Here is a 22,053-nt window from a genome sequence, read left to right as displayed (position 1 = left end):
TTTTTCTATATATATTTTAGTCGTCCAGCTAATTTCTTTCTATTTTTTAGTTGCCTAGCTAACTTCTTTCTATTTTTAGTAGACATGGGTCTCACTCTTGCTGAGGCTGGTCTCGAACTCCTGACCTTAAGCAATCTTCCCGCCTGGGCCTGCCAGAGTGCTAGGATTACAGGTGTGAGCCACTGTGCCGGCCTCCATGTGACTTTAGGTAACTTATTTAACACTTGAGTTGTGGGGATGAAATAAGGTAACTTTTGGTAGGTTCATAGCATACTGTAGCACATAAGTGCTCGAAAAACTGTCATTCCCTTTTGGTTCACGGAAACTCATTTTTAAAAAGACTGTTTTATGCAATATGTTCTGAAAGCATGCACAGTGCAAAATGCTTGCTATATTAGGTAACTTGCCTTGTTCTTTTTCTTCTCACAAGTCTTAATTACACTCAGCAAGTACACTAGAAGTTCTGGAACACTACTATCAAAAGGATCACTGTAATGTTTTAGAAGGCAGTATTTGACTAGTTTAATCTTTAATAGGGGTAAAATCAAGTTCCAGCCTGTACTGAATTTCAGTGTTAGGATTCAGTCAGCTTGATTCCAAATAGGACTGTTACGTTTCTATTTCCACAAATGTATTAATACATCCCTGTAAAACAGCAGTCCCCAACCTTTTTGGCACCAGGGACCAGTTTCATAGAAGACAAGTTTTTCACAGACTAGGGTGGAGGGGTGGGGATGGGAGGGGCATCACCGCTTCAGCTCCACCTCAAATCATCTTTAGATTCTCTCTCTTTTTTTTTTTGAGACAGAATCTCACTCTGTCGCCTGGGCTAGAGTGCTGTGGTGTCAGCCTAGGTCACAGCAACCTCCAACTGCTGGGCTCAAGCGATCCTCCTCCCTCAGCCTCCTGAGTATCTGGGAGTACAGGCATGCACCACCACGCCTAGCTAATTTTTTCTATTTTTAGTTGTTTGGCTAATTTCTTTCTATTTCTAGTAAAGACAAGGTCTCGCTCTTGCTCACGCTGGTCTCAAACTCCTGACCTCAAGCAATCCTCCTGCCTCGGCTTCCTAGAGTGCTTGGATTACAGGTGTGAGCCACCGCGCCCAGCCCTTTAGATTCTCATAAGGAGTGTACAACCTAGATCCCTTACATGCACAGTTTACAGGGGGGTTCGTGCTCTTACGAGAATCTAATGCCACCACTGATCTGACAGGAGGCAGAGCTCAGGCGGTGATGCGAGTGATGGTCAGCGGCTGTAAATATAGATGAAGCTTTGCTCACTCACCCACTGCTCACCTCCTGCTGTGCAACCCGGTTCCTAGCAGGCCACAGACTGGTACCAGTCCTCGGCCCAGGGGTTGGGAACTACAGCTGTAAAAGATAAAGCCATAAGTTAAGAAAATAATTCCATTTGCAGTAGCATCAAAAAATAACAAAATATTTAGGAGTAAATTTAACATTTGCATGAGGCTATATATTTTATTTTTCTTTCTTCTTCTTCTTTTTTTAATCTATCTGACAGCTTCCCTCTGCAGAGGCTATATATTTTATAAAATACTTAACATGAGTTATCTTTTTTTTTTTTTTTTTTCTGAGACAGAGTCTCACTGTGTTGCCTGGGCTAGAGTGCCGTGGCGTCATCTTAGCTCACAGCAACCTCAAACTCCTGGGCTCAAGCGATCCTTCTGCCTCAGCCTCCCGAGTAGCTGGGACTACAGGCATGCGCCACCATGCCCGGCTAATTTTTTCTATATATTTTTAGTTGTCCGATTAATTTCATTCTATTTTTAGTAGAGACGGGGTCTCGCTGTTGCTCAGGCTGGTTTCAAACTCCTGAGCTTAAAGGATCCGCCCGCCTCGGCCTCCCAGATGGACTCCTTTTTGTTTTGTTTGCTTTGAAACAGAAACCTATGTTTATTCTTAGTGCTTTTGTCCATTTTTATTCCTCTGAGTTTTTTTCATTCTCTTTTAAATTTCTGGTTAATCCTTCCAGAAAAATTCCATCCTCCAGATATTAAAGATAGTTGCTGCACAAGCCAGTATAAAATCCAGCCTTCTTTTGTTCCGTCTGCTCTCCCTTCCGTGGCTGAAGTTCTATGACTCTGTTCAGTTAATTAGCACTGATTGAATAGTCTCCAGCTACAGCTTTAAAAAAAAAAAGTAAATGCACAAGGCATTGTAACTTCCTCACAATAATAGAGCTTTTGGAAAAATAAACAGCAATCTAATTTGTTCATTTATTCTTTGATTCAGTCAGTCATAAAAACATTTAAAAAGTACCTACTGAATGGAGATACTTTGCCAGGTTTACAAATACAGAAGTGTTTAAGAGCCAACTGCTGCCTTCAGGGAGTTCCCAGTCAAGTAGACAAAGAGTTCCAGCAGTGTGTCATTCATAGTTAAGAATATCCAGAAATATGAATCTATTTTTTGTTGTGGAGCAGTCCTCCAAGCTTAGATGAAGGATTGTGAGGCTTAACCACAGACACCTCATATCGTGGCTGGATCTGTGAGAGGAAGCCAACATGCAGTCAGAAGGGAACGAGGAAACCCCCAGACTGGGCCATTGGTACCGGTCTGTAGCCTTGTCTAATTGTTCTGAGCCACCGTGGTTATCACGGATCCATATTGGTCTCTTATTTTGCCCCTCAGCTCTTCCTTCATGTTTATATTAGGAAAACCACAGGTAGATAAGGAAGTTCAACTTCTCCTCAAAGCGCCCTTTCACTTACCCTCACACCAGACAGTTGAAATGATACCTTCAGAATCTGTCTCTCCCTTCCCTGCTTCAGCTTTCCCCTCAGTACTTTGGTGATCCTTGGCTGTACAGATAGCGCAAGTAACCAGAAAACCTTTCAGCTAAACAGGATTTCATCTTTAAAGTGCTAACTTCAGGACTGACAGATGAACAGAAAGCATGTGAGAAAGGGTTACAAATTTGTTACATCTTGGTCAAGTTGAAGGTTCAGTTGGTTTCAAACTTTTTTGGAGGAGTGGTTGATTTTTTTCAACTAGTCTCATCTCTTAATGACTGAGGTACCAAAAGGGTGGAAGGAAAATGAGCAAACTTGCAGTCAAGTCTGACTTTCTCATTTTACAGGAAGCTGACACTCAGAGAAGTCAATTGACTTGTGTTAAGTCACACAACTGGTCAGTGGAAATATTTACCAATAACCCTGTGTGAGGCATACCCAACAGTTACACTGTTTAAAAAGGAAACTTTCAGTGATATGGTTCTTAGATACATTTTTTCCTATAGGTAGAAATGATACATGAAGTACTGGACTGTGTTTAAAGGGAGGTAGATTTGGGCTCAGTACAAGGAGGAATTTACTCTTAATGTTGGAAGGGAGGTGACCATCGTGTATGTATCAAGGAGAAGACATTGGCATTGTTAGGGATATCATAGAAAAAAAATCATTTATCAAATTGAACCAAAAGGAAACCTTATCTCTGAATCTTTCCACTTTGGAAAAAAAAAAACCCTCCCATGTCTGTATCCCTATGTGTGAACTTATTAGTTGGTGAATTGATAGGGGTTATTCTTAATTTTTCTCTTTCTCTTTCTACATGCCCTTACCTTCATCACTATCCCCTTTAACCTGTTTTCTTTTTCTTCTTAGCACTTGTTGCTACCGAGATCATATAGTTACTGTTTATTTCCTGTCTCTCCGACTAGAATGCAAGCTCCTTTGAAGCAGATACTGTGTTCACTGCTGTCCACAGCGCCACACGCCCACACACGTGCTAGCATATAACTGGCATTCAATAAACATGTGCTGAGCCTTTATATAAAAATAAATAATATGTGTATATCAACAGCTTTAGAATTTTTTAAAAAAATATAAAAGTAGTGCTTGTTCCTTGCAAGAAAATATAGAAAAGCGTAAGGAAAAAGGAAAAAATTGGAGGAATTTATCAACCGCCACATATACCCCTGAGCAATGTGCTCGATTGAGTTTTTGTTAAAGTTTGAAGTGCTTTGGCCGTATCAAGCCAGTAAGTAATGGACCTTTAGTTCCATTTATATTTTGTTTCTTATTTTTGAGGGTTTGTTTTCTTTTGTTTTACAAGAGATGCTGGTAAGGAAGGATGGCTCCACAGGGATTACCTCTGAGAACACAGGATCCAGAGCCAAACAATAGGCCCTTACCTTATCTGGGGGATCTCTTCTTTTACCTCCTGCAACTGGTGATATCGTGATTAGACCTGCGTATTACTTCTGAGCACTGCCGTGCACTTGGCTCAGCCGAGCTTATGGAGATTAGATCATGCACAGGAAGCTGGTTCCACACAGGAGTCAGGAGGCTTAAGGGGTTTGAAAAATTAGAGTTGATTTAAAGGGACAAGGTTCTCTGGAAAAGCACAGAGATTTTCCCAGCTTGTAAAAGGGCCTCCATAACCTTTAGTTTCCCATAAACAGCATTGATTTCTACCTCAAAATTCTTCTTATAAGAAAGAGCCTCTTTAAGCTTCCCTTTCCTCATCTTTAAAATAGGGCTGCTAATACCAACTTTGTGAAATTGTTATCATTTTAATGAGCTCTTTAAAGAATCTCACATAGTACCTGGAAGGTAAAAATTCTAGCATAGTTCTTGAAACATGTACTAAGGGCATAATCACTGTCAGTTCTTCTTCTTTTTCCTTTTATCATTATTACTGTCCATACGATCAGGTTTTAATTAGATTATTACAACAGAATAACATTTTGAAGTCCAATTGTGTTTGACTGGAGTTTTGAATAACATTTTGTCCTTCTTAAGACACTTTATCTGCTTTGAATTATTATTTTGATTATTATAATTGGTTTACTTGTTTTATTCTTCCTGTATATCACAAGCAATGGAAGGGTTAATGATTCTTACTCATTTTTATATTCACTGCAATACCTAGAACAATGCTTTGAATCCAGCGAGTGCTCAGTAATAGTTTATCAAATTGAATGCATTTGTGTTAGACTTCTTGAAAGATAAAAATAAAATATGTAACATAGTTTTTGTTAATAAAAGTCAGCATCCTCACACATTTAACCATGTAAAACCAGCATAGATCTGGTGCAGCATAGGTGCACAGTGTAATTTCTTTGAAGATTTATTGAATTGGAGAGAATAGGACATACCCACATGGCAGTCACATCTTAAAAGTGCTGTGTTTTGGGTTATGTTTTGTTTTGTTTCAAATCTAGTTTTAAGTTTTTCTATTTGGTAGTAATTATTTCTTAGTTTCTAATAGCAGGGCCTTCAGCAGTAGGATAGTTACTATACAGGTGAATAAAGGCAGATTAGAGGACTTAGATAGCCAAAAATAGGAAAAGAAGAGGTCAGAAAATGGGTTAATTTACCCATTGTGGGCAGTTCTTCAGGCTGCACACATGAAAGGCTGCTGTTCCAGTACAGCCTCTCTGTTTCAGCCGAATTGCCAAACTCAAATGATTTCATCGCCATATCCGAGCACATCCTTAGAGCTATTAATAAAAGTGTGCGCTTTAGGAGGAGGGTATTGCTGAAGATAAGAGGCAAGCCCTGCTAAGTGTCTAGTGTGTGGTTCCCCTTGCTCTGGCCCTGCAGTCAGGGTTTTTCTCACCGTTCCCTTTTCCCTAGGTGTACGTGGTCGGGAACGAACCTTTGACAGTTTTGCTGGATTCCCTGCTTCCAGTCCTGGGAGTGCTCTTTCTTCTCTACTGTTTTACCAAGCAGAGTGTGTCTCACATAAGGTAAACCATCGAAGGAACCTTATTTGTTTATAAATAGAATCTTATTTGTTTATAAATTGCGAAGTCTTTTTTGTTTGTTGTTTTTGTTCTGATTTTGAATATAAGACTTAAGCCACTTGAAAATTATTTCCTTTCAAAATCAGGAGAACACTGGGATCTTCTTATTCTGTTCATCTTGAAAAGAAACAGACTTTTGTAGATAGCAGGGGATTGGATATAGTTTTTAGAATGACTTTCCTCAGCCTCTGTCCTAGGCATCAGAGATGAAATCTGTTGACATGTGTAAGCATGCCACTGTTTGATCAGTGAGAAATACTGCAATTACGTGTCTAGAAAGGAGGAAATAGGGGATGGATCATAATGACCTTGTGAGGAGTTATAAAACAAGTTTGAGAAATCTGGATCTGAGTATAGCACGTTGCAGTTTAGCCTGGGATTTGGTGTTAGTGATGAAGGGTGTTGTTTAGAAAGAAGAGATTTCTTAGTCATCCAGAAAATACTCTCTTATAATAGAATTTAAGTAGGACTTATTTTGTGTTAGCTTTATTTTCACAGTAATTTATGTTGTTTCTTCTTCCAGGTAAAAGTATATATCCTATCTAAAGTCCTACAGAGTTCTGATTTTTGGAAAAATCACTTCTGTTTGGAAATCCCGACGTGTAATCTGACATACAATAATAGTACCTTCTTCGCAGGGTTATTATAAAGGCTAAATATGCACTAAAGCAGTGGTCCCCAACCTTTTTGGCACCAGGGACCTGTTTCATGGAAGACAGTTTTTCCACGGATGGGGGTGTGTGAGGCCGAGCTCACGTGGTGACACAAGTGGTGGGGAGCGGCTGTAAATAGGGATGAAGCTTTGCTCGCTTGTCTGCCGCACACCTCCCTGCTGTGAGGCCCGGTTCCTAGCAGATCATGTACTGGTACCGATCTGTGGCCCAGGGGTTGGGGACCACAGCATTACAGTGTTTAGCACAGTCCCAGGCAAATAGGAGGCTCAGTAAATGGTAGCTATCACTGCTCAGTGGTAAAGGAAAACATTCAGTCTTGCATGTTATCTAAAGCTTATGTGTTGCCTTTGGCTCTTCACCTTTGGGGCAGCACGTCATGTAGCCCACAGCCACGATGGCAGTGACAAGAGAATGCAGTGGGAGGTGGAGGCTATGCATATGTGACTGGGGATACAAAGGACAGTCCATGTAATAACTCTTATTTTAGTTTTAAAGCCCAAGTCCTCATGGTACTGTGATATCCTCATCAGAGACTGACAGGGAAGATGTGAACACTGATTCCATTCCTCTCCTAGTTGATGGGCCTGGATAAGGGGGTGGTGAGGAATCAGCAGCATTTTCTTGGTATGCTGTTTTTTGGTCACCAGCTATTGGTTCCACTGATAGTAGCCGATGGTATCCACGTAAGCTTTCTTTCACAGTGCTTTATCCAAAGGCAGTAGTACACTTGGAATTTAAAAAAAAATCATGTGGGGCTCATGCGGCATATCAGGGTTGCTTCTGAGCCAAGGATTAGTAAGTCACTCATTGACTTTCAGGATATTTGCATTCTGAAATTCACAAGAAGCATACTTTCCACTCCTGCGTCTCAGTAGTAGGGGATCGTGCCAGCATTTAGAATGCAGTGGAACCTGACAGTCTCTTTTTTTGTGTTAGCTTGTTAGATACGTAGAGTGAGATGACAGGCTCATTCATAACTGCTTTTTCTGCCAGGTCACTTTGCCAAGAGATCTTATTATGGATTCTGGGAAAGCTGGAAAGGAAGAAGGCAATTGCCAGCCTGAAAGGATTTGCAGGGTTGGACAAAGCTGCACCCTCTCTCCATTCTCTGTGTCAGTTTAGAGCTGCCACTCATGGTGGCGTTATGATTACGGTCAAAGAGGCCATTAGGTGAGTCCACCCATCCGTTACCGTCTGTCTCTCTTTGATTTTCTACCCGAAAGGCCATTCTGCGACTCAACCACTAAGGGGCGCTGATAGAAAAGAAACCAGAAACTTCAGTGGCCGAGGCACTTCCTATTTATAATCTCTAAATGAAATGTGAGCCTTAAATCATCCTCCAGGTTTTTTTGCAAGATGCCAGCTAATAGTAGGTGCAATTTACTGGAGCCTCAGAGCTTTGCATCACAACAGGTCTTTACCAGGGAATCAGAGTTAAAGGCAGACCTGTGTTCACACTTAACACCATAATAATCCAGTTCTCCTTCTGACCCTCAAAATGGTGTATGTGTGTTCGTAGTCAGACTTATTCCCAAGGGAAATTGTCTGGTAGTTATATTTTATGATGGGGGTTTGTTTCTCATAGGGATTGATTAGAAAGTGCTTAATAATTGTTACTGGAGTGGGTAATTTATTTCTCCGACATCTCACAGGTGTATATTGTAACACATTGACTGCCATGTGAGTTGTGTTTAACTCAGGCTAGTTTTGAGTCCAGGGCCTCATGAAGCAAAAACCTGCTGGTGGTTTGTGAAAATCTTGTTGCTGTTCTTATTGTTACAATTAATATTGACAGTTTAATTCTAAAAATGTGGATTGCATTGCATATAACTCATGCACAGAAAACAATAAAAAATAACAAATTAGGCCAGGCACAGTGGGTCACGTCTGTAATCCTAGCACTCTGGGAGGCCGAGGCAGGATTGCTTGAGGTCAGGAGTTCCAGACCAGCCTGAGCAAGAACGAGATCCATCTCTACTAAAAATAGAAAAAATTAGCCGGCCGACTAAAAATAGAAAAAAATTAGCCAGACGTGGTGGCACATGCCTGTAGTCCCAGCTACTTGGGAGGCTGAGGCAGGAGGATTGCTTGAGTTTGAGGTTGAGGTTGATGTGAGCTAGATTGACATCCCCCACTTTAACCCAGGCAACAGAGCCAAGACTCCATCTCAAAACAAAAAAACAAAGGATCATTTTGTTTTAATAAAAGTGAGGTCCCAGGGGAAAAAAATTTTTTTTCTAGTGTGGCAGTCAATGTGTTAAATTATTTCCACTTTCTGGGTGATCCGTGTAGGATGTTATCACCTGAGAATGTAAATTCCTGTTGATCATAGCCCATACAGTACTTAACTGGTGGCAGCTTCTCTATTTGGATTTCACATCACGTTCAAAGTGCTGCTGTTTGTTGAAGTGTTCAAATTTAATTTTATGTTCATGGTTAACTTTCGTAAAGTTTTCACACACCCTCTCAAGATGATGGACTTGAGGAAAATAGAAAAACACGTAGCTACTAATAGAATTATCAGAGCAACACCCTGACTCAAAGAAAAAAACAAAAAAAAAACAAATAAAAAAACCTTTGGAATGGGTTTTACCTGGGACCAATTTAGTGACTATGTAATTTTACAATATCTAACTTAATAATTATAACTTACTGCTGTTTTAATAAATCTCTAGTGTACTTCTTAGTGCATATATGTCAAAATCCACACTTTTTATTGAAACTGTAGTTTCTCTTCATAGTAGGAAAAGAAATGAATAGGCCGTGATTGAATGAATCTCTGTCCACTGCCAGAAACAATGGGTCTTTAACCTGGGATCTCTGCATGGACCTCTAAGGGTCTAAAATCCTTTTGAAATTACATACACAAAAGTGTTTTTGTGCAAACATGGATTTTTTCTGAAAATAGAGTGCATAACTTGTTTCCAAAAAGTTGACAACCACCACACCAGAGAAGAGTGTGTGTGTGATTTTACCATTTGTTGTAAAGCTCCTGCTAGTCCCCCAAGGCCAGGGTCAAGGTCTATATCACCACTTACCTTTCATTCTACCATTCTGCCCAGTGCCAGTTTTCCATTAAAAGTTTGATTGAAGAAACTCTACAAGAAAAGCTTAGATTTGGATCATCCAGAGTTTTTACCTTTCTGGAACTAAATATAACTGTTTGGAATTGACTCTTTATCATTGAAATTTTAAGAGTGAATATTAATAAAATGATGTTCTTAAGATAATTGTTGCCATGTCTTTTCAGGAGTATTTGAATATAGTATTAATACTTCATTTTGACAATCAGGATGGTTCATAGAAGCTTAGAAGCGTTGTTTATACATTGCAGTTTTTCTTCTAACATACGATGTGGTGGACAAAATATGACTGATCCAAAGGACTCTGGAAGATTCTGGAATAATATAGGAAATAATCCTAAGCTAAATGTATAGGTTATTCATTCTACTAGAGTAGTATGAAGGCCATGTTATTAGTAAACTGACAGATTGGGACATCTTGCCCAGTGAGATGGTCTGCCGAATTAACTTTAATAATTGTACTTTTCAATGAGATGAAACAACATCTGTCATTTTTCAATTTAGTCTGAAAAAATTTATTTCTTTGATCACAAAAGCAACATATGTTCTTTGTATAATACAAAAACACATAAAGAGGAAAACAAAAATCAACCACTATCCTATTCACTGTTTATATTATTTTAGTGTCTTGCTTTTTAGTACATCTTCTACGCCTTTGTATTTGTTTACATGATATGGTATAATAATATTGTGTCTTTGTCTCTTCACTTACCAGATGTAGTTAACGCTAAAAGCCATAGCACATCTTGAGAAGTTTCTTGGTTTTTTGCAGTAATCATAGCACTATTTCAGCCAAATTTTATTACTCGGCAGTCACATTCGACCTACTCATTTTTCTGAACCTTTATGCATTTTCTTATCTCAACTAATTGATTCATATTAGTTGAGATTGACAACATCTCTGCCCATGATTGTGTCTTTTTCCACTGCCTGTAACCCTTCAGGGGCTCATCAGAAAAAAGTTGAAGTTCCTTTGAATGACATCCAAGGTCCTGCATGATCTGACCTCATTTTGCAGCCTTCTCTTTTTCTCTTCTTCCTCAGGAACCAGAATATCTGTATACAACTTACACTTTAACTTCTCCTGCCTTTTGCAACTTATGAAATAATAGTAATTCTTCAACAACCATCTTTTTAAAATTTATTTTATTTTATTTTTATTTTGAGACAGAGTCTGACTCTGTTGCCCTGGCTAGAGTGCAGTGGTGTCATCATAGCTCACTGCAACCTCAAACTCCTGGGCTTACGCGATCCTCCTTTCCTAGCCTCCTGAGTAGCTGGGATTATAGGCATGCAGCACTGTGGCTGGCTAACATCCATCTTCAAAGTCACTCTCTTCATGAATCTTTCCCTATTTGAGCAACTGACCATGCAGGACATAATAGCCTAGTTTCTTAGAATAAATACTTTTTCAGCATGGAGAAATAGAAAAATAAGTTAAACAGATTTTTTTGAGATCTTTCTAATGATTAACTGTATGGAAATGACATGTTAATTTAGAAGATTCTTACAGGATTTAAAAAATATATATCTCTGGGTGACACTGCCAAGATAAATGTTACCTTGCATTGCAGTGATGAAGATGAAGATGAAGCCCTATACCAGAAAGTGTCCTCAGAGCAAGGCCAAGTGGAACATCTTGGGGACTTGTTGTGCCACTGCCAGGAATGTGGTTTGGCAGGAGACTTCTTCATCTTCTGTTTGAAGGTGAGAAATACATATAGTTCCTGATCAGTTTTATTCAGGGGTAGTTCCAGGAGACCCTTAAATTTTCATGGCATTCGTAATTTTGGGTCCTAAAATTTAGGTCCTAATTTAGGGAAAACGATCAGAGGACAGACAGGAATTTATTTTTCAGTAGCCTCGGGTTGGTAAAAAGAAGAAATTTATCTTCAGTAGTACTCATGTGATCTAACTACTTTCCAAGGTGACCTGCACTGAAATTGTAGAGATGAACAATGGAGAACTGTTGCTCTATGAAAGGGTTAATCTTTGCTCCATGTTGACAGTAAGAACTCTTTTGAAGTTAATAGCAGGTTTTACAGCTATAGAGTAATCCCTTATCCTTTCTGACTGTTGTTTTGTCAGGTATGTGGAAAGGAGATTTAGCAATTCTGCCTCCCTCATTTCATTTTGTAGCCACTTGAAACCTTTTCCGGGTTTGTTTCTTAGAGTGAGTGGTTATGTTTCCTTTTGCCCTTATCTCCAATGGTACCTTGTATAACTCGTACCCCATAATGTCCCTCCTTATTTGCACTGTCTGGTATCATATGGTGGTGACCTCCAGCTCTGCATTCTCCACTCTTACCCCTAAATAGTGTCTGCTTCTAGGAGACTGTCTGTGGAGTTTAAGGTTGGTATGGGTATGGGAGAATGCAAGGAAGGAATAAGGGCTAACACTTCTAGAACTTAAAGCAGGGAACACTTTCTGATGCTTTCTTTCCTCGTGTGTTCACATCTATCCCCATGCCCAGCCACTTGTTCTAAATGACATTCCAAGGGGATGTGCTCTTAATTTCATACTTTTTTTAAAAAAAAAACTGTTTAAAAAACAAGCTAACGAATCAAAGGGCTTTGTTCTAAAAGAGGGTATCTCCACCTTGGCATTATTGACATTTTGGACTAGATAAATTTTTTCTCATGGGGAGGCTGTCTTGTACATTGTAGGAGATTTAGCAGCGTCCCTGACCTCTACTAACTAGATTACTCTCCAATTATGACAACCAAAAATGTCCCCAGACATTGTGAAATGTCCTCTGGGAGCAAAATTGCGGAGGCACAGTTGAGCACCACTGCTCCAAACTGTCAGTTACTTTGGTAAACCCCTAATTATTTGTTAGGAAACTTAAGGTTTTCATTTTCCAAGGAAATTTACAACATTGAAGTGCAGATGAAAGGCCTACCAAACCCACAGTGATAAATTATTGATTAGTAGAAGTTTAGTTCTAAAAATCTTAGCGGGGCCGGGCGCGGTGTCTCACGCCTGTAATCCTAGCACTCTCGGAGGCCAAGGTGGGCGGATTGTTTGAGCTCAGGAGTTTGAGACTAGCCTGAGGAAGAGCGAGACCCCGTCTCTACCAAAAATAGAAAGAAATTAATTGGACAACTAAAAAAAAATATATAAAAAAAATTAGCCGGGCATGGTGGCGCATGCCTGTAGTCCCAGCTACTCGGGAGGCTGAGGCAGGAGGATCGCTTGAGCCCAGGGGTTTGAGGTTGCTGTGAGCTAGGCTGATGCCACGGCACTCTAGCCCGGGCAACAGAGCGAGACTCTGTCTCAAAAAAAATAAATAAATAATAATAATAATAATAATAATAAATATCTTAGAGGGAAAGTGTTGCAGTACCAAAGGCATCATGTGGCCTCTAATAGGAGTTTGAGGATGTGAAGTAGTCTGAGGTCTCAGTTCAAGGAAAACTATTGACAGAGATCATAAAAATACTGATGAAGTAAGAAGTGTGTCAAACTAGTTCTTTGTGTGTGTGTATGTTTTTTATTTTGAAATTTTATTTTTTTAAATTTCATTTATTTCAAGACAGAATCTTACTCCGTCACCCCAGCCAGAGTACAGTGGCATCATCGTAGCTCACTGCAACCTCATACTCCTGGGCTCAAGCAGTCCTCCTGCCTTAGCCTGCTGAGTAGCTGGGACCACAGGCATGCGCCACCATGCCTGGCTAATTTTTCTATTATTTGTATAAACGGGTCTTGCTCTTGCTTAGGCTGGTCTCAAACTCCTAACCTCAAGAAATCTTCCTGCCTCAGCCTCCCAAAGTGCATGGATTACAGGCATGAGCCACTTTGACCAGCCTTATTATGAAATTTTAAAATTTCGAGTACATGGTATCATACTATACATACTATTCTGCAATTTATATTTTTCACTGAACAGTATTTTTGAGATCTATCTATATTGATATCCATATAGATCTAGTTCATTTATTTTAACTGCTGTGATATAATAAATACATCACAATTTATTTATTTTCTTATTGCTGGAAATTTAGGTTGTCTCCAATTTTGGGCTAATATAAATAATGCTGCAACAAAAACAGGCTATTTCTTTAAATATGCATTTCAAATAGAGTTTTCTAGCCATCTTCGTGAAGGCCTTAGTACTGCTGGCTTTTTCTTTATTTTTTTCTTTTTTGCCATGCTTGTAGGAGTTGACTCATATGGCCATGGAAAATGAAGCAGAGTTAAAAACTAAGCCCTTCTCCAACAAAAGCCTTTTGGAATTAGAGCAACACCAGACTCTTCTTGTGGAAGGCCAGGAGCGGAAGTTGCTCGTGCTGCAGCTGATGGCTGTTCTGTGTGAGAAAATGTCTGAGCAGATATTCACAAATATCACTCAGGTCAGTGATTGCCACATCCAGGACCCCAGCCTGGTGGCATTTGTCTATTTTGGTTTCTTTACATTCTTTGCAAAAAATGTTCAAAAATGTTGCTCAGAATATGGTTTGATGACACCTGCATTAGTATTTCCTGGAAAGGTGGTTAAACATGGAAATAACTGAGCCTACCCCAGGCCAACTGAATCTAGAACTTTCTTAGGTCCTAGTAATCCACGTGTTCAACATGCTTCTGGGGTGGTTCTCCTGCACACAACACTTTGAGAACTGTTTTAAATATTTTTATTTCCAGGCCGGGTGCGGTGGCTCACGCCAGTAATCCGAGCACTGATTGTTTGAGCTCAGGAGTTCAAGACCAGCCTGAGCAAGAACGAGACCCTGTCTCTACTAAAAAAAAAAAAACAGAAAGAAATTAATCGGACAACTAAAAATATATAGAAAAAAATTAGCCAGGCATGGTGGTGCATGCCTGTAGTCCCAGTTACTCGGGAGGCTGAGGCAGAAGGATCGCTTGAGCCCAGGAGTTCGAGGTTGCTGTGAGCTAGGCTGATGCCACGGCACTCACTCTAGCCCAGGCAAAAGAGCGAGACTCTATCTCAAAAAAAAAAAAAAAAAAAAGAAAAAGAAAAATATTTTTATTTCCTATCACAGTGGTTTTCAATTTTGGGTGCAAATAAAATTACCTGGGATCTTTTTAAAAATATTGATACCCAGCCTACTTTTAGAGATTCTGATTCAGCATGTCTGCATTAGAGCCTGGGCATCTTTCTCTTTTTAAAGCTCCATGGATGATTCTGCTGTGTATCAAAAGTTGAGACTAATCAGAAACTCAAATTTGGAAAAAAAATCACTAATGATAATGAGACCACTTTGAATTTTATAGATGTTCTAACTCAGAGCTTATCTCTACAATATCCTGTGAAGTTTTAAAATGTTTTTAAAAAAATGCTTTCAGGGTGGTATAACTCTGTGAATCAGTGCCTGAATTGTATTGGCTCAGACATTATTTTTACCACCTTTTAAAAACATTGAAAATAAAAGTGATAAAGCAAAGGCAGTGTGGTTGCCGTATTTTACCACTTTACCACAATTTAATGTTGCTCGGTTGGTGAATAGTCAGTTGTAAGATGGTATGATTGTCACGCTTAAATCCGATTCTCCAGCTCTTTGTATCGTCGTCATTGTCATCAGCCTTCGGGTGTTGCTAAGCAGCATTTCACTATAGCTCCTGCTGAGAAAATTTGCAGCTGCCTGTCAGCTCTGACTTATCGTGCCTGTTTAATGAGAATTATGTTCATGATTTCTTTCGTGGGCTCTTATTCCTTCAGTTCACTGACCCTGTGTTACTCAGTAGGGTGATTTGTTTCTCCTGCATTTATATCCATTCCCTGAAGACTTTCATCCAGACCTTATGTCTTTGTCTCAGGATGCTAGTTGAAAGGGGAAATGGTCTAAAAACTGATATGACTTGAGCTTGTGCAATTATCTCCTTTTAATCCTAATTAAGGAACAGTGGTTCAGGCTGGTACAAAAATGATTTGTCCCATTAAAATTATCCTTCAGCTAAGGTTAAAATGTATCAGGACAAAAAGAGCCACAGAGCCACAAGGAAATATTAAATTGCATTTAGTAATCTTGCTCCTAGCAATAATATTGGTATATTATTTTGAAACACACACATATGGATAAAGAAATAAGTTGTAAGTAATTTTGTTAATATTAGGAATCAATATTTTTAGCATAAGAAAGAGTTATAAAATAGAGAACCAGAGTAAAAACCCTATAATTTTTTTTTTTTAAGAGATGGGGTCTCTCTATGTTGCCCAGGTTGCACTTGGACTCTTGGGCTGAAGCAATCCTCCTGCCTCAGCCTCCTGAGTAGCTGGGATTACAGGAGCATGCTCTTATGCCCAGTTTAAAACCCCATAATGTTGAATACTTCAGTTGGAAGTATTAATATGAAGTTAAGATTTATTTTTCTCTTTTTAAAACATAGCTATTTCCTAGGTTGGTCCACTGTAAACCCCAAGAAGCAAAGACAACCCAGTAGCAATAAGCATCCTTAGTGCCAGATTATAGTTTCTAAATACCATTTTCTACTAAAAGAATTCAAAGGTCTTTGGAGTAAAGGTTGATTTGAGGTCTGGGGCAAGAATCATACATCATAAGCCTCAAGGCATCTTGTGGTGCCTTAATGCAAGGAAGCTACTTAGATTAATGGGGTCATGTCAGTAGCACTCAGGAACCATCCTGAAGGGGCTGCCATTGGCGATAGGACAACTTAAGATCATTAAAAAGAATAATGCCTGCAATGGATTGAAACACAGATATAAAAATCTGAGTAAAAAAAAAAAAAACCCTCATAGGACATCTTGGGAGATTACTAGGGGATCAGTTCATTATTTTGTAAATTGATAAATAAAGGGGAAGAATAAAGCATTTGTCTTGTCTTTCCTGTGGGAACTGTATTTCAGTGCAACCAAATAGTCAATGAAAGAAAATTTTTCTTTATAGGAGAATCACAGGTAAAAAAAATTCAAAAAGAAAACTAGAAAATTACATTTTGCAACCCTCTAATGAAATGATGGATCTGGTAACAATTATAATGTCTGCCCAAACCATCAGATGGTCTATTGATGGAGGACTTTATAGTGAAGGTATTAGGGCCAAAATGCCAAAGCCAACAGATTCATACTTTTCCCCCCAATATTTTATTATGAAAAATTTCAAATTTGAAAGAATTTTATGGTTAATACCTGTATACCTACCACCTAGATATTACCATTAATCTTTTATTATACTTGCTTTATGACATATTTATCTATGTTTTCATTCTTCTATCCATATTGATTTTAGTACATTTCAGTGTTAATGTAGATATCAGTATATGTCTCCCTAAATATTTCAGCATGGAGTGGTCTTACAACACCATCATTGTAAGCGGACAAGCAGATGTTCTGTGCTTTCTGATGTAATGCAGTAGGAAGTATGCAGTACCACTTGGGAAAGAGTCTTATGGGAAAAAAAAAAAAAAAAAAAACCCTTGAACCTGAATCTAATCAAGGAAATTCAGGGAATAGAGGAAAAAGTTAAACAGTGCCATGCGGAAGCAGTCGGCTAAATCCAGAATGTGGGAAGTTCTACAGTACAAGCAACAACTCAGTTTCGTCAAATAAATGGCATGAAAAAGAAGCTGGATCCTGATTCAAACAAATCAATTATATGAAGACATTTTTGCAATGGTCATGAACCATTGAGTAGAAGATACTGAAGAATTCTTATTGGCTGTAATCGTGGTGTGTTAGTTATATAAAAAATAAATCTCCTTACCTGTTAGAAATACATGTTGAAGTATTTATGGGTAAAAGATTAAATATTCAATGAAATGAGTTGGGAGATGGCACATTAGTATATGTGATGGTGCAGGGAGGAGTGAGGCTTGCAGTGGTCTGTGTTGATTAGAGCCCTGCACCAGCTTCATTTTTTTTCACAAGTCTGTATCGACTTGTGCCACGTACTCTTCTAGGCACCAGGGACACAGCAGTGAACATAACAGATGCATATCTGTGCTCTCGTGGAGCCTATATTCATATAGGGGGAGAGAGAGAAACAAGAAAGCAAAAACATGTATGTATTAGATGGTGATAATTTCTAGAAAGAAAAATAAGACAAGGGAAAGGGGATGGTAACCGGAGTATGGTAAATAGGTGGTCATGGAGAGCCTCACTGATAGTGTGACTTTCGAGGCAAGATCTGAAGGCAGGGAAGGAGGGAGCCATTGAGGTGCCTAGTGGAGGAGTGCTCCAGATAGAACATGCCTGGACTGTGGTAGGTTCGGCAGAGAGGCCAGTGTCAATGCAGTGGAGTGAGATTCTCTTTTCTCTGCCATTTCAGAAAACTGCCACCCTCTGCTCCCTTCTATAATTGGGTCACTGCAATTCTTTTTTCAGATGTTAAAATTTTTTTAACATAAGCAACACATACTCATTGTAAAAACACTTAAACGGCACAGAGGTACATAATGTAAAAAGTAGGTACTTCTGATTAAAGCCAGAGTATTGAACCCTCTGGAAACCACAGGGACTAACAGAGCACGAGAAAAGAGACAGTAGATAAAAGGCAATAGCAAAATTTGGAAACTGGAAAATAGTAGCTGATCTAGCAACTTGAGAGATTGGAAAGCTTGGTGTCTGCATGGCAAGAAGTCAAGAAGCAAACCACTATTCCTCAATAAAGCTGTTAAAATATTTTTTTTTTTTTTTTTAAAGGAAAAGGGCCAGGCGTGGTGGCTCACACCTATAATCCTAGCTCTCTTGGAGAGGCAAGAGGATTGCTTGAGGCCAGGAGTTTGAGACCAGCCTGAGCCAGGACGAGACCCTGTCTCTACTTCAAATAGAAAAATTAGCCAGGTGTTGTGGCGTGTGCCTATGGTCCCAGCTACTTGGGAGGCTGAGGCAGGAGGATTGCCTGAGCCCAGGAGTTTGAGGTTGCAGTGAGCTAGGATGATGCCACTGCACTCTACCCAGGGCAACAGAGTGAGACTGTCTCAAAACAAAACAAAACAAAAGGAAAAAAGGAGCAAGCTACTTCACACTACAGGACCCTAGAAGGACAGGAGGCACCAGATAAGCTCTAAAGATGGAGCTGCATTTAGAGCTTAAAACAGCGGGAAAGCCTGGGTAGGGTTCAGTAGACCCCTTCATTCCTTCCTCCGCTTTGTGCAGCTACCTCCTCTTCCATCGAAAAACAGGTTTATTCTTGAGAGATACTGAACCCAAGGGACTCTGAACATGAGTGGGAGAAGCAAACTGAAAAACAAGAGGCTCAAGTTGAAGTCTATATCATCAACCACGATGAGGGCCCCCCCCCCCCCGGTTCCCTCTCCCCGGCCCCCTTCCACTCAGGTGTCAGTATTTTGGCAGCAGGTTCATGCATCCCCATAGGGTTATTGTGAGGATTAAGTGAGTTAATACCTGTAATGCATTCAGAATGGCGCCTGGTCAGAGTTAATGCTTAATGTTATTAAATTAAACAGCTAAATAGTTAAAAGTGGTTACCTCGGTAGAGCCAGAATCAGGTGGGAAGAAATGAGGGCGGGCACTGCTATTTTTCACAGTAAACTTTGAGGACTATTTGGCTTTTTAAATTATGTACCTTTATAAAAAGTTTTAAGTAAAAAGTGAAAGTCTCTCCCCACTCTCTGCAGCATGCATAAATTCTAGAACAGGCTTTAGTCACATACCTGTTCTTATGGCTAGCAGCCCCACCAAAATTACAGGAAATGAGTAGTAGTGGAAAGCTGCTGTCCAAATGGGTAGGGTAGGGTGGTTTTGGTGTTACAAGAATGTTTAGGGAAAGGGTACTTCATAGACAAAAGTCACAGTTGGCTTTCACTTTACAGTTTGCAATTCCCAATTGTTTTTTTATATACATGCAAACATACAAAGTTTCTTTTTAAAAAGTATCATTCTACTTATTTTGCAACATTTAAAAGTACACATACATATATGTAGTGGAGAGGAACTTAGAAAAATTTGGAAGACTAGACAGTACTAATTCTGGTAATTTAACAATACTTGTATTGAAATAGAAACTAAATGTAAACAAGGAGTGTTTCAGAAAACTCTTGGGAGGTAGAAACAGTTTCTACCTAGAAATGTCCAATGTCCAATGTCTAGTATCAATGAAGTCTTGGGCCTGGAGAGGGTGGTAAAAATTGCTGTAACCAGAACTGTTCATTTCAGTAAATGGAACTTTTAATAACCTTTCTAGTTTCCTGCCTTGCTCCAAGGACAAGTATTAACAAGCCATTCTCCTGACTTAAAGCTTGCAATAAAGATTCTAGCACAGCATGTGATTTGTCCGGAGAGTTAAACATGCAAGCTTGCATGGTATTTAGAGGCTTATTATGACCTATCTCAGCCTTCCCATTTCCAAGATGACTTCTCTCTTTTGAGTCATTAATCCTAAATAGTCATGTGTGTGTGTGCGTACTTGTGTATGTGTGTACAGTCATTTATTCAAAGGTGTTTCTTCTTAAGGTGATTAATCCAAGTGCAGTTAAAATGATGCTGACCAAATTAATTCCATTTAAAACTTAGTTGTTAGCCAAATGCTATGTAACATCTTGAATATAAATAATCTTAATACTTTAAAATATTTTATGCTTTAAAAAATGACTCTAGTCATTTGTTTGAAATTGTTTGAGGACACTGGCTTCTAGATAAAATTGAACACCTCCTACCCTCTTCTTTGCTTACTAGAATTAGACTGTTAAAATGTAGGGGAAAATAAATCTCTGAGGAAGAAACCTTTTGAGAAGCAAATCTAGGACTCTCTGAGATGGCCAGAAAGCAACAAATCATTTTTTATAAATAGAGTTTACTTTTTTAGAGCAGTTTTAGGTTCACAATAAAATTGAGAATAAAGTACAGAGATTTCCCTTTTACCCGCTGCACCCACACATATATAGCCTTCCCATTAGGAACATCCTCCACCAGAGTGGTACATTTGTTATAGCTGATGATCTTATAATACATTGACACAGCATCACCCAAAGTCCGTAGTCTATATTAGGGTTCACTCTTGGTGTTGTACAGTCCATGGGGTTGGACAAATTTATAATGACATGTATCTACCATTATAGTATCATACAGAATAGTTTCACCACCCTAAAAATCCTCTGTGCTCCACCTGTTCTTCTCTCCCTCTCCCCTACCTTGGCAATCCTTGATCTTTTTACTGTCTCCATAGTTTTGCCTTTTTCAAAATGTCATGTAGCTGAGATCATACAGTATGTACCTTTTCAGATTGGCTTCTTTCACTTAGTAATACGCGTTTAGGGCTTCTCTATGTCTTTTCTTGACTTGACTGCTCATTTTTTAGTGCTAAATAATCTTCCACTGTCTGGATGTCCTGCATTTTCTATATCCATTCACCTACTGAAGGACATCTTGGTTACTTCCAAGTTTTAGCAATAATGACTAGAGCTGCTATAAACAACCTTGTGCAGGTTTTATGTGGATATAAGTTTTCAACTTCTTTGGGTAAATATCAAGGAGTGCAATGGCTGGATTGTATGGTAAGAGTATGTTTAATTTTGTAAGAAACTGTTAAACTATCTACCAAAGTGGCTGTACCATTTTGCATTCTCACTAGCAATGAATGAGAGTTCCTGTTGCTCCACATCCTCACCAGCATTCCTAGTGATATCAGTGTTCTGGATTTTGGACATTCTAACAGGTGTGCGGTGCTATCTCACTGATGTTTAATTTGCAGTTCCCTAATGACATATGAAATGGATCATCTTTTCATATGTTTATTTACCACCTGTTTATCTTGTTGAGGTGTATCTGTTCAGATCTTTTGCTGATTTTTAATCAGACTGTTTGTTTTCTTATTGTTGGGTTTTAAGAATTCTTTGTATATTTTGGATAGCAGTCCCTTGTCATATATGTCTTTTGCAAATATTTTCTCCCAGTCTGTAGCTTCTCTTTGTATTCTCTTCGTAGTGTCTTTTGCAGAGCAAAAAATTTTAATTTCAACAAAGTCCAGCTTATCATTTCTTTCTTTCATGGATTGTGCCTTTGGTGTTGGTGTTGTATCCAAAAAATCATTGCCATACCCAACGTCATCTAGATTTTCTACTATGTTATCTTCTAGGAGTTTTATAGTTTTGGATTTTATATTGAAGTCTGTGATGCATTTTGAGTTAATTTACAAATCATTTTCATCTTTAATTTCCTGGCAAAATTCATGAAAAGTAAAGGAAATTGGATTAGTACATTAAAACATGTGGGAAAGTATAAGTAGGCTTTCTTATGTATTAACTGAATGGTCTTGAATAAATAACCTTTAAGTCTCAGATTCTTCATTTCATAATGAGGATAATAGTACCGACTTCAAAGAGTTGATGTGAGAATTAAGTGAGATCGTGCTTGTAAAACACTTAAAAGCTTCCAGGTTGCTGAACACGTGGAGGTGCTGGCTGGGTGGCTAGCCCAGAGAGGGCACGGAAGCTCTGCCGCCGCCCCCAATACCTTGTCCTATCAATCTCTCCATCTGGCTCTTCATCTATATCCTTTGTAATGAAGTGTTAAACGTGGGGAAAAAAACCCAACATTATGCCTGCTGCACAGTAGCAGTTGTTCTTTTTTTTTTTTTTTTTTTTT

The 22,053-nt window shown here is 39.0% G+C and overlaps 1 protein-coding gene across 1 annotated transcript in view; it reads left to right on the top strand.

Annotated features, from left to right (window-relative positions):
- TANGO6 (transport and golgi organization 6 homolog (Drosophila)) overlaps positions 1–22,053 on the top strand; it is a 185,331-nt gene that overhangs the window by 32,780 nt on the left and 130,498 nt on the right. Inside the window, exons 8-12 of the mRNA XM_012660470.1 lie at positions 2,850–2,884; positions 5,603–5,715; positions 7,440–7,616; positions 11,104–11,236; positions 13,694–13,885. Coding sequence (XP_012515924.1) covers positions 2,850–2,884; positions 5,603–5,715; positions 7,440–7,616; positions 11,104–11,236; positions 13,694–13,885 — 650 coding nt within the window. The remainder of the gene's footprint in view (positions 1–2,849; positions 2,885–5,602; positions 5,716–7,439; positions 7,617–11,103; positions 11,237–13,693; positions 13,886–22,053) is intronic.

This window comes from Propithecus coquereli, unplaced genomic scaffold, assembly GCF_000956105.1.
Source record: "Propithecus coquereli isolate 6110/MARCELLA unplaced genomic scaffold, Pcoq_1.0 Scaffold67, whole genome shotgun sequence".
NCBI lineage: Eukaryota > Metazoa > Chordata > Mammalia > Primates > Indriidae > Propithecus > Propithecus coquereli.
This window is presented reverse-complemented; position numbering and strand designations above follow the sequence as displayed.